The sequence below is a fragment of the Coturnix japonica genome, chromosome Z (assembly GCF_001577835.2).
Source record: "Coturnix japonica isolate 7356 chromosome Z, Coturnix japonica 2.1, whole genome shotgun sequence".
NCBI classification, from domain to species: domain Eukaryota; kingdom Metazoa; phylum Chordata; class Aves; order Galliformes; family Phasianidae; genus Coturnix; species Coturnix japonica.
The window spans coordinates 23,947,459-23,960,083 of record NC_029547.1 but is presented as its reverse complement, the minus strand read 5'-3'; the positions used below and the strand labels follow the sequence as shown (position 1 = coordinate 23,960,083).

The 12,625-nt window shown below is 44.1% G+C and overlaps 1 protein-coding gene across 4 annotated transcripts in view; it reads right to left on the bottom strand.

Moving 5' to 3' along the window:
- Positions 1 to 12,309, bottom strand: part of SMARCA2 (SWI/SNF related, matrix associated, actin dependent regulator of chromatin, subfamily a, member 2) — a 99,911-nt gene extending 87,602 nt beyond the window's left edge. For 2 of the 4 annotated variants that reach the window (XM_015848899.1, XM_032441518.1), the window contains exons 1-2: positions 12,157 to 12,309; positions 2,118 to 2,378 (exon numbers count right to left, since the gene is read on the bottom strand). In XM_015848899.1, the coding sequence (XP_015704385.1) occupies positions 2,118 to 2,342 (225 nt within the window). In that variant the 5' untranslated portion in view covers positions 2,343 to 2,378; positions 12,157 to 12,309. Of the gene's footprint in view, positions 1 to 2,117; positions 2,379 to 10,063; positions 10,183 to 10,323; positions 10,418 to 10,598; positions 10,743 to 12,156 lie in introns of those variants that run through there. The other 2 variants (XM_032441517.1, XM_015848900.1) reach the window with 2 other exon arrangements.
- Between the last annotated feature and the right edge of the window lie 316 nt (positions 12,310 to 12,625).

Below are 12,625 nucleotides of genomic sequence, written 5' to 3'. Positions count from 1 at the left end.
ATCTAGACTGAAAAGAAAAAAAAGTTTCCTTTCCACCTGCATCAGTTCAAAATATTTTTTTTGTAGCTAAGTCTCAGCTTCTCTCTGTCTCTCTCTGTCACACACACAATCTCTGAAAGAAATTTAATGATTACTTCTAATGCTGATATAACATCAGACATCTGAAGAACATCTTGATATTTTAAGTCCCCTTCAACCCAAGTTATTCTATGATTCTATGAACATACAAGATAGAATAGCATATAGCAGTTGAAGACAGTGTACGGAATATTAAACTGCTGAACTACAAAATTCCTGGTGTTGGCCTTATTTTCTTCAGGTACAGAATCTCTTAGTAAAGAAAGAACAGAGAAAACTGAAGAATGTAAACTTCATCCATCTATCATGTTTGGAGCACTCACCAGAATAACGGCACCTTAGGTAGCCAACAACCTCAAAAACAAGGAAATACCAACTCAAAGTAGTAAATCTAGCCTGGCTAATTGCTAACTGACTTCAAGATCCGCATGCAAAGCTTATAGTTATTTAAGGTATTCATTTCTCAGAGATTACAACTGCAGCAGTTTAGTACAAACATGGAGTTGGATCATAGCCTTCTTCACTTCAGCTGTCACAGTGTTATTAGAAATTCTAATGATACAGTTCTTCACGCATTGGCAGTGTTATGTCTCTACTAAATAGACATTTTAACTACTTTAATGATTAAAATTAATCCATACGTGAAAATGACACACAAAGTTGTCAATTCATGAGGAAAATTAAGATATGTTTACATTACTTTAAAATTATATTATTACTTTGATTTGAATTTCTTTACTGATCTGCTTACATAATACGTAAGTTTGCATGGCAAGGTCTCAGTTGCAGGGAGCTGAAGAAGTGGCTTCTAAGCAGCTGCCCCACACTAGCTGAAAGCCAGTTTCCAGCTGGATCCAAAAGGGACCTACTGCTGGCCAAAGCTGAGATATGACCCAGTTGCACCTCTGTGATAATTGTTTTGAGAAAGGCTAAAACACTGCACAGCAGCAGTGAGAAAGAAAAACAGGAAAATGTGAGAGAAACAGCCCTGCAGATACCAATTCCACTAATCTAGTCTGTTTTGCCTGCAAGAGCCAATGCTGAGTGATTTCCCTATCCTTTTCTCAATCTGCTAACTTTCTCACTGTATCTTCTGCACCTTCCTGCCCAGTCTTGCTGAGGAAGTCAGAGAATAGCTTAGGTGAGCACTGTCAGTCAGCCAGGGTCAATCCACAACAGCTTGTAAAAGTAACACACAGCATCAACAAAAGTTAGCAAAATGCCTTCAGCATCTTGGCTCTAAAAGCTGCTACTTCATTTTTCTGAAAGCAGAAAATCAGTAAAGTTTAAGTGATCAGCAGTTCCAAATACGTGGCTCACAACCACATGAAAATGACAGTACAAAAGAGATTGTTCTCAAACGGAAAATTCTGCTCCTGCAAAAATCTTCTCAAAGCAGAAGACATTAAGAACAGTCCAAGTACACGTGTAACATTAAGTGTACGACAACAGCTACTATACAATTATTCACACACTCTACAATATGGAGTCTAAAATTCCTTACTACGAAGGAGTCTATGTAAAAGTATTTCAAAACGCAGTTTTAATTAACACAGAAAATTAAACAAATTTATAGGCACAAGCCATGGAGAGTTAAAAGTATTAAAACAAATATCAAAATTAAATCAAATCATAACTAAATCAAATTGAATTGTGCAAAACTAAAGAAGAACCCAGAAAAATTTTACAGCAGTATCATCCTCCAAAAGAGATGAGGATGAAAAGTAAAAGGTGATTAGAATCACTTACTGCAGGTTTTTAATACTTATAATTCCAACATTTTCTTTAGTAAGGTCTAGTGTACTGGAAAGCATAGCATATAATTCAAAGTAGCATATTAAGAGCAAAGAAGCTGTATGTAATATCACGTATGCATCATCTTTAGCAACAAAGACGGAACTAATAGTGCTGTTGTAGTTCTGCAGGTGATACATGAGTTCTACTAACAGTCATGCAGGCCTAAATGCAGAAGAAGCTGGGTTTTTATTCACTGGGGAGAACTTCAAAGAATACAAGGTTCACTTGTAATAAATTATTACCTTATGCATCTGATGCATGCCTTCCTGTGGATAATCAGTAGGCCCCATTGCTGGCATTTGATGCGGGACACTGGGTGGACCAGGACTTGGCCCCATCATGCTGTGAACTGAGCCAGGAGATGGCCCTGGTCCTGGGCTAGGTCCTAGAATCGGTCCAGGTGAAGGTCCTGGTCCAGGGGAAGGACCAGGATGAGGCATGGCGCCAGGGTCTGTGGGCGTGGACATCTATTTTCCGTCTCCTTTTCAGTGAGCAGAATAGCTCTATTAACAGAAAAACAAAACATTTTCCATATGACATCAGAGCATTCAAGAAAATGTAATCAAGAAGATCTACTAGCAATTATCACATACACACATGTAAGGGGTCACCAGCAGAAAATGCTTAAGTGATTCTTAATATGGAACATTACTGTGATCGCCCTTCAAAAAGCCCATCAGAAGGAGGAAGTTCCTGATAGTTCAGTCAATTTCTGGACGCTAAGTATAAGAACAAAGAAGCTACCAGGCTATGTGAAATAACTACTAGAGAAAACTGTAGTTCAACAGACTTGCTGTCATCAAATTACACAACACAAAGTCATGTACACTACTACTGAATACAGTGTAGAACTGCGCAACTCTGCGATATATGTGTGTTCAGAAATCCACATTCAACACGTGATGGCAATTCTTATAAAATTCATGGGGATATAGCAAAACTAGTGTCAGAAGTATTACTAACGTTATCTTCTGAATACTTTTTTTAGTTAGATATTGAAGAATTTTCTGATAGTCGCTATATACCATATCAGTATCAAATAAAGCACACAACAGAAAAGAGAATTACTTTGGCTTGAACACAGTTAGAACTCACTCAAGGGGTTCTGCTGATGTCACAAGTCAGGAGAATGCAGCTCAAGTGGCTTATAAAACAGTAAGGGCTCAGAGAACAAATGGCAGGCTTTTACAAGCTGGAAAAACAACTACTACTATCTTCTATTTCTATGTTCTTAAGAGAACAAATTAATGCAGGGTACAGGCATGAAACATCCTTTATCTTCCTGAGAACTTTTATCAGTGGCTAGCATTGAGAACTTTTAGTCTACTATTGTCAGGGTACTGTAACACAGTGACATATCTGCTATATTTTTACAAAATTGATAGCCAGTTGATGGCAACAAGACCTGCCATATTTCTTGGAATCCCTTTCCCAGAAGCCTCACTTTCTTGTGTTTGATCACAGAATTATCTCATTATTTGAGTAACTAAGACAGCAGAAAAGTAGCACCACATAAGAAAACAAATTACAGATTTTTTAGGTTACCAAACTGACTTTCTAAAGTAACAGATGGATCCCAACATTAGCAGAAAGAAGCAAGCAGGATCACCACTTTCAGCAGTAGCTGACCATTGTGCAAGCTTAGCTTGCTCTCTCAGTTCATTCCAGACACAGTTCACAGTTACCTGCCTCGAAGTAATAAATCCAGTATGGTGAAAAATGAGCCTTTGCAAAAAGCATTTTAATTTGCAGTTTTTCCATAATACATTATGGGGCTCCCTGACCTATATTCTCTCCTTATAGGAGTTGTTACAGAAGATTGTTCTACACCCACATCAGGGTTTATACACAAGCCATGGTTAGCAGTAATTACTTTCTAACAGAAGTGGTGTAACTCTGTTATGGCATTGCTTACATAAACCCACGTTGTAACACTGTAAACACCCTGGCTCACAGAAGTCAAATTAAGAAACACTGAAGACAAGCAAAGTAGCCTCCTGAGATTTCTACCAAAGCAGAAAAGAGACCTATCTGCATGACACATAAGAAAGAAAAGTAGATTTGTGTTTAATTATGGCAATTAGGGAATTCAAAGTTTACAGAACTCTTTTTTTTATTATTATTATTTTCTTTTACAAGCAACAATCTTTACTTACTGGGTCCAATAGAGAAAATAAAATACTATCATATCTAGACTACTTTCAATTATTTACCCTTAGTTATCTGCATGTTCTGCCAGGATCAAAACAACTCACTAGCTTTTACTTATAAATACCCTCCTGTTGTGTTTCATTAGCTACTTCTCTGCTCTGATTCAAGGCAACATATCAGAACAATGGCTGCTTAACTAATTTAAAATAAACTAGCCTTACATGAAATAAACTGCCTTAGGACCTTATATGCTTACAAGGTAAAGCAAAAGATACCTCTAAAGCTTCTCTCTTCAAACAAAATGTAGCAACAAAACACTAGAGTCCCCCACATTCAACACTGCCACAGAAGGAATTGCATCATCAAACAGCCACAGCTGCAAACACTATGCTATAGCTTCTTGTAAGATGCCTGGAATTGCCCGGAATTTGGCTGGAAAACAGATATTTCTGCAAAACAAAGAGCTTTTATACAAGCCAGGTTCCATTGCGAAACATAATACTGATCCTGTCAAAGCCGAGTCTTTCTGTACAGTAATAACCAAATTCAGTACATTCAACAAAGCAGAACCTAGTACCAACTCCACTATCCAAACAAATGGGTACAGAACTACAACTCATACAAAGCTACCATTAGTTCACAGTATCCCAAAATAATCTGTATCATAAAATACTTCATTTACAGCTATATATTAGAATAAATATCAAAATCTCCCCTTCTGTTCACCTCTATTGCAAACTTGTCATTTGCCTAAAAAGTAACTGGCCCTGATCTCAGCACTGCTAATTAGAAGGTCACTTACATATATACTGAGCATTTCCAGCCAGCAAATCTGGAAAATTCTGAATACTTCTGAATGGGATAGCAAGTGCCCAACATGTGGAAAACGATGACTACAAGAGGGTAATCCTAACACTCCTTACTCCAGATTAAGTCCCGTCTCCATCCCCCTTAAAAACAGATAAAGTCATTCAATTTTGTATCATTTTGAATATGTCCAAAGAAATTTTTATAAATCAAATATTTATGCAGAAGTAAAAAGTAACTGTTTACAAAATCCGTATAATGGGAACATACAATAATGTAAACTGTAATGTGAACGCAAGTAATAAAAGGTGTATAAAACCAATTTTTTTTTAATAACAGTCACTACCATTAACATGAACACATTATACATAGCCTGCCCAATTCTACTCAGAGTAGAACTGCTAAAAAAGACATCTATGAACTAAAACGTTTCAAAAATAGTTTAGTTTGTATTATTAAAATTGATATTGTATTAAAAATTCACAAATCAGGAACACCATTCTCATTAAAATTCTGTAGAAAGCAGATATTTATTCTGTCCAGGCCCTCACGAAAGTCTCATTAAAGTCTTGAAAAAAAAGAAGAAATAAAAAAGAGAGAGAAAACAGATCCAACGACAGCCAAGTTCTATCCAGAAAACTTTGTCATAACTTTGGGTAAATTATGGTGCCTTTGCTGAAATAAGCAAAATGAAATCAACATTCTGGCAAAGCCAGAGTTAACTCATTTGTTTTGACTGCCTTTTTAATGAGTAGCTCCTGCTAGTTACAGAGAAAAACAAAACAAAAATCTCACTGTCCCAGATGATGTAGCTGTTGGTTCAGACTCTCCTGTGTATTACACACTAATAGTTTCTCAAGTGTCCAATCCTTAAACTTCCTCAGATTTTCAATATAAGCAGAGTAATTCACATGACTTCCAGTAAGACACAGCTATTTTAGAGCTGCAATCCCATATTGCTTCTTAGATTTATTTGCATCCTACCTTTAGTGAACATCGCAAGTACACATGCTGCTCTGAAAGTAATGCCTCCTATTTATTTGCATGGAAATCACAACAAATAGCACAATGACAGTATTTTATAGAGCAAACTGCAACAAAATTAGCTACAAAATTGACACAGTCAGCACCATTAGCTATGCATTTTTTGTCCAGCGACAAACAAGAGCCTGCATGCCACACCTGCAAATATTGGTAGCAGCAGAGATGACTCACTGTCACTACTACAATGTGCTTCGCAGTCTTCAAACCTGTATAGGGATGGGCGTTATCATTCTGCAAGAGAAAGGTGTCCTCTTCTCTAGTCTCATTCTGCAAGTTCAAGCCTTCAGCTTTGGTAGCGTTGTGACATAGCAGTCAGAGCTGACAGTTCATCTAGGTTCCAGGAAATCCAGAAGGACCATCCCTTTCCTATCCCAAAAGACAGCGCACATCACTTTACTCACTGAGAGCTGCATCTTGAACTTCTTCTTTGAGGAGGAATTCACACACCCCACTCCATGGCCTGCTGTTTTGACTCCAGCTCATGGTGGCGATACCATGTTTTGCCATCAGTAATGATGAGATCCAGGAGACTGTCACTTTCAGCCTCATCCCGGCTCAATAGGTCCAGAAAAATTTGCATACAGAATTTTTTCTGTTACCACAGCTGAAACACACCACCTTACTGTGCTCACACAGTTTGGTCCCCACAAACGCTCTCCAAGAGTCAATGAATGTCAATGGTTGCCATCTTTTTCTGCATGGAGGAATTCAGTGACACTTTCACTTCATCTACACTTTCATATTAGACACTATATTTGTCAGACTGCCCCCCTACTTCCATCTGTCATGCAGCAGAAAAAAATGCAGTGGAATATTGCCGGGAAGGTTCTGCCATTCCACCAACATCAGTTCCTGATGTCTTAGGCCAACATAACAAAATAGGAGGCATGACCCTCAGAGCAGCCCTTGTAAAAGGACAGATCCTTTTCTCCCACATTTGCACAGCAAAGTGTGACATCTCACTCTCCCCCAACACACACACACACACTGAAGTCTAGGCAGAATATAAGCTGAACACAAAATCCCCTCACTACTTTAGCTGCTGTTATGAGAACAAGAGGGGTTTTAATTCAGTTTGTGAATCCTACTTCTTACTTGTCCCAGAGAATTTCTCACACCTTTTCTGTACTAATCAGCAAACAGACAGATAAAAAAATCCATCACTGTCAAGGCAGTGTTAGAAAAACGGAAATACAAGAGCCACAACATTAAGAACTTAAGAGGGATACTCACGCCCTTTGCTCCACTCTTTCTAGAACAAATGATCTAGGACAGTATCTGCATTATAAAGAATTTGAGTGTGCTAAGAGGGAATGTTAGGTAAGAGTGTATGTTTTCACACCTAGAAAGTTCTGTAAATATAGTTCTTTCATCATACATTCACTCAGTCTTTCAGAACACAGAGCACCTAAGCACATTATACACACTTTGCTATAAACCTGACACAAACCTGAAGTGAGCAAGGGCACGGATCTGAAACTAAACCACAGCGGGCAGTAAGCCACCAGCACTACTTAGGAATTCAAGACCAGCTGGACAACCAGAAAGATCCAGAGGTTATAGACTGCTTTGGCACAGAATGATTACACTGCATCTAGGAACAGATGGAGCAGTAAGTATTTATAATTCTTCTAGTTGTTTCCCTTACCATTCAATTCGACTTCTGCCTGTCTGTGATTGACTCAACCTAAACTGAATTTCAGTTGTTGTTTTCAACCAGATCCCCTGCTTTGGACAGGTAGTGAAAAGCAAGAAAACTGTGCCATTTACATCCAACTAAAGGGGAATGTGGACCCAAGCAATAGCCACACAGATGCTGCAAAGCACTCTCCCCATAACTCCACAGAAAAACTATTACAGTCCACTTCTTCTCAGACATCTCCAAAAACAAGTCACATTTCAAAGCTGGCTTAAAAAACTTACACTGCAAAGCTGAGATACAATGTATAACAGCTTGGTGTTATCCTTAAATACTACCAAGCAAAATCAGAAATTATACCGCTAATGGCTCACAGTATTTGCATCACCCACTAACAGTAATCAAAGGTAGATGTTCAGAGTTTAAGACATGATTCACAAAAGCAGTAGCTTGTTACAATTAAAATAAATAGCCTATAGTTTTTAGAAGCAAATCAGCATTATGTGTTTTACAACACTCCTGGACACTATGCAGTGACATTTATGAGCACTTGACTACTGTTGTTTCATCAAAGAATCAATCAGTAAACAGTACGTTTACGTGAAACAGTGTAAAATCAGTAAAGCGGAAGAGTCACATCTTCAGCTAAAATAAACCAGAATTATTCTGTTCACATGGGAGAAGACAAACACAGAAAAGCTGAGAGACTCTGCCTTTGTATACTCAGATACATAACTTCACTGTAACTTGAAAATCTTCTAGAAGGTAACTTGTAGCTTGGACTACAAACCACAGAATCAGAAATACTGCAATGTAATTGCTTATCCAGATACTTCAGTCAGATAAAAACCCCTAGACGCTGCCTTAGCTGATTGTCTAGCCATCTACCAGAGGCTGGCTGCATCCTGTTGAAGAAATTCCTATTCCCACTGTGTAGCTGTTTCAGTTTTCCACGAAGAAACAAACTACTTAAACTCACAGACTAAATTCCCCAAGAACACTGAAACAGCACCAAGAAATGACCACCTACCAGCTGGGGATGAACATACTAACCAGCCCCATAGAAGTCATTCTAAGTCAGAGTTCATAGAAGTTAGGTTAAGCTATGTCACCAGACTTCAATGAAGAGGCCAAAGCACAGCCATGACCCTTTCCATTGGATTTGCTACAGAAGCCAACAGCCTTCAAGAGAAAAGGAGGGCAGGCACGACAGTTGGAAGTTTACTGAACTGCCTTTTAACCCCATAGCCATGGTCACCACTAACAAATCTGTCAATGCCCAAGATCAAGCCCATGTCTGCTGCACACGTAGGTTCTATTGTACATCCAGGGCACAGCGAACTGTCTCATGACAGCACTGATTGATTATAGATTAAGTTTCCATACAGTGACCTTTTCTACAAGTATTAATGATGATTAGTGAACATCATCTTCGTGTCAGACTCTGAAAAACAAAAGCCACAATTAGAGGTAGGCAGAGGGAAAGGAATTAATTACAGGTCTCTATTTAGATGGGGAAGAAAAGAAGGAAGAAAGCTGTTTCTTACTATGAGTTGTTTAAAATAAAATATCAACAAAGATGAGGCAAAGGCATCATTTTCATGACAAGAAATGTTCTTAGCATTTGCCCTAGAGATCCTGGCTCTAAATGATTCACCTAGGTGCTGCAACCCCACAGTAATGTGCAGGGACACACTCAGAGCAAAACGTTTATCCACAAGAAGAGTAGACTTTAAATGTGTTAGAAAAAATAAAAACAATTTTCAGTCTTAGTCTTCTAATCCTGCTACACCAGCAGACTACCAGAGCTGTGTCTGAAGAGCCTTGCTTCTTTCTCCAAAATCATCCTTCCTTATTTTATGGCTTGCAAATAAGACATAAACTGTTCTCTGCTGCCATTTTCACGACAAGCGGTCTTTATGTTGTAACACTGTTCTTCTCATCCCGCTGGAGGATCAACTGAACAACTGAAAAATAAGACTGATACAGAAGAGATGTATGTCCAAGAAACACTCCATACAGAAAGAACACACACGCACGCCAAAAAAGAAAAAAAGAAGGAAAAAAAAAGGTGTTTTAACAAGCAATCTGCAAAGATGTCCAAATTCATTTAAAGAATAAAAGTCTTTTTCAGTTTAGGATTGCTAGTTCACAGCAACACTGATAGTTCAGGCCATGAACACTGATGGAAGAAGTGCAGACCACGCGTATTGTGACCTTAACTTCAACAAAACCTGAGAAAATATATCTAGAAATGTTAATTTCATGTACACCTTTGTCAAGAACGTATTTCATATGAGTGTTAGCTGGAGCACTTTTTCCTCTTGTCAACTTCAAGCCTCAGGCGTTGGTCAAAGCGTTTTTCAAACTTCACAAGAAATGCTCACAGACCACTTCAGAAATGAACAAAAGAAAAGATCTGAGACTACTTTGAACACACTCTTCTGGCGCATATGTTCTATGAAACACCACAGAAACACCAATACTGAAGCTGAGACATAACAACTCATGAGAGAAACGCTGGATTTAATGAAGCTTTAACCTCACCTCTGTCACGTCCACGCATTCTGTGTGATACACCCAACCCTGGATGTATTTTAAAACGTTCATTATTCGATCTTTCCTTCTATTGCTGACACAACCCGGTCTTCACCGCTACCACTCTCCTACATCATTTTTCGCACAGAATCACAAAAGGACAAAAGAAAAGAAGTCAAAGACAGTAAGGGGGCAATTAGGCTCCCGAAGAGAAAGTGTGCCTCGATTTGCATAACAATGCCCGGCTCACACGGCAGCGACGGCCCCACCTCGGACTGGTGCACTACTGAGGGAACTCGGCTCCGAAACGTGTGTTTGCCTGGGCCACAGAGGCTGTGGGTAACGCTAAACGACACGAACAAACTGGAAACAAAAACAAAAGAGATTGCAAATGGCACAAGGCGGTGTCACAGGTCCTACGTCACTTTTTTGCAGAAAGCGCGCACACTACTTCCAGTGGTAAAAAAAAAATAAAAAATAAATAAATAATTAGATGAAAACCGATCGCTGTTTTACCGTTCCCTTTCTCCGGTTATTTACTTACCCAAAGTATTCGCGGAAAGACAAAAAACGCGGTGTTCACCGAAGTTCGGCGAGGCTGCGTGTCGTCAACAGCCGATGCCGAGGCGAATCGCGCGGCCACAACAACCGACACGGAACGAGACTAATTACTTAATAACGATGCGCGCTTCGCAGAAAGCAAATTGGAAAGGAGAGGGAGGAGAAAAAAAAAAAAAAAAAAANAAAAAAAAAAAAAAGCATTTAACGGTAACTTCGGCTGCAGCGTGAAGGACCGTAACTTTCCCAGCTGTGCACAGACTGCCATTCCACCATGACAAATTTGGGGGGGAGGGGGAGCAGTCAGAACCCGAAGCCCGTCCGCTCCGCTCCGCTCTTCGCCGTCGGTCCGGCCCCGCTCGCGGGCTCCCGGACGGCGTCCGCGGGACCGCTACGCACCGCCCGCGCGGGGCAGGGCAGCGCCTCGGCAGCGCCAAGCGGCTTCCGGCCCGGCCGAGGAACGTAGGCCTCGGCGAGGCGGCGGGCTGCACCCCGCCGGGCCCCGCGCGCCCCTCCGGCCTTCTCGGAAAGTTTTCGGCACGGCCCAGAGGCTGCACAGCGCAAGGAGACGCGGCCCCGCTCCGTCCCTCCGCCCGGCCGGGCCGTGTGGCTCCGTACCGCGGCGGGGTGCGGCGGCGGGCGGGCTCCCCCGGGGGCACGCCTCAGGGCAGAGCCCGGCCCCGAGCCCCGCCGCCCCGCGCCCCCGCCACCATGTCACCGCCACCCAACGCGTCCGTGCGCGGAGGGGGCCGCTTCCTGATCGTCCGCCGCCGCCCCGGCGAGGACAGAACTTTTCCAGGTGCCGAGCTCGGCCGGCACGGCAGGGCGCTGCGCGGCGCCGCGTCCCGTACCGGCGGCTGGTCCGACCGAATTAAAAATAAATAAATAAATAAATTTCCGCGCACACCGGAAATAAAACGCTTTTCGCTTGTTAAGGCGATCGCCAAACCGCGAGCGCACGTTGTGTGTGTCTGTGTGTGTGTGTGTGCGTATGTCGCTGTGCGGGGCGGGGGCCGGGCAGGCGCGGTGCCCGCGGGGAGCAGACCGGAGGCAGCGGAAGCCCCGCGCGGGGCCGCGGCCCTCCCTGCCTGCCCTCCCTCCTCCCTCCCGCGCCGTGACAGGCGCCCAGCCCGCGGCCTCCCGCTGCCAGCAGCGCTGCGGAGACAGCCCCGCACCGCGCTCAGCCGCAGGACGCCACAACTTCCCCGAGCCACGCAGCCGCGGTGGGGAAGGGGCGGGCGGCCCCGGCCGCTGCTCCGCACTCCGACTCCGTCCCCGCTGCGGACGGAGCCAAAAACCCGCGGCCGAACGGCGCTGGCGGGCGGTCTCTGTCCCATTCCCCGGCTGGCGGTGCGCGCGGGGCTTATTCCCCCGACACCGCAGCCAAACTTTGTTCTCCCCGCGCCGCGCTGGCGGTGCGCACACCGGGGCGTACCGGGCGGGGGGCGGCCGGGGCTGCGCTCCGTGAACGCGCGGGGCGGCGGAACGGAGCTGGCGGGTACGGAGCTGACGGCGCGGGGCCCCGCGGGGCGAGGTGCGTTTACCTTCCGCTCGGGCGGAGCGCCGCGCCGGGTGTCGCGCCGCTGCCTCTGGGCGAGCAGCGGAGCGGGGACGGAGAGCGGCTAGGCGCCGAGCATGACTTCACCGGTGACAGCCATTCCCTCCGCTTCCCAAACTCCGGCCCCGCCCACGGCCCCCTCCGCCGCCTCCCCGCGCCGACGCCGCCGCTGCTCAGGAAGCGCCGTTCCCACTGGCCCGCCGGCGGGGTCTGCCCGCCCCCCAGCGCGGAGCCGGCGCCCCTATTGGCTGCCGCCGCCCGTCGCTCAGCCGGGAGGCCGTAGGGCGGGGAGGTGCGGTATGCGCCCGGCTCTGCCCGCGACAGCCGCGCCGCCGCCGAGGCTCCGCCACGCCGCCTCCCGGCCCGCCCGCGCGGAGCGGAGCGCGGGGCTGGGGCCACCTCCGTGAGGAGGCGCCGGCGGGCGGCGTGGGGAGAGGTGGAGAAGGTGCTGGAAG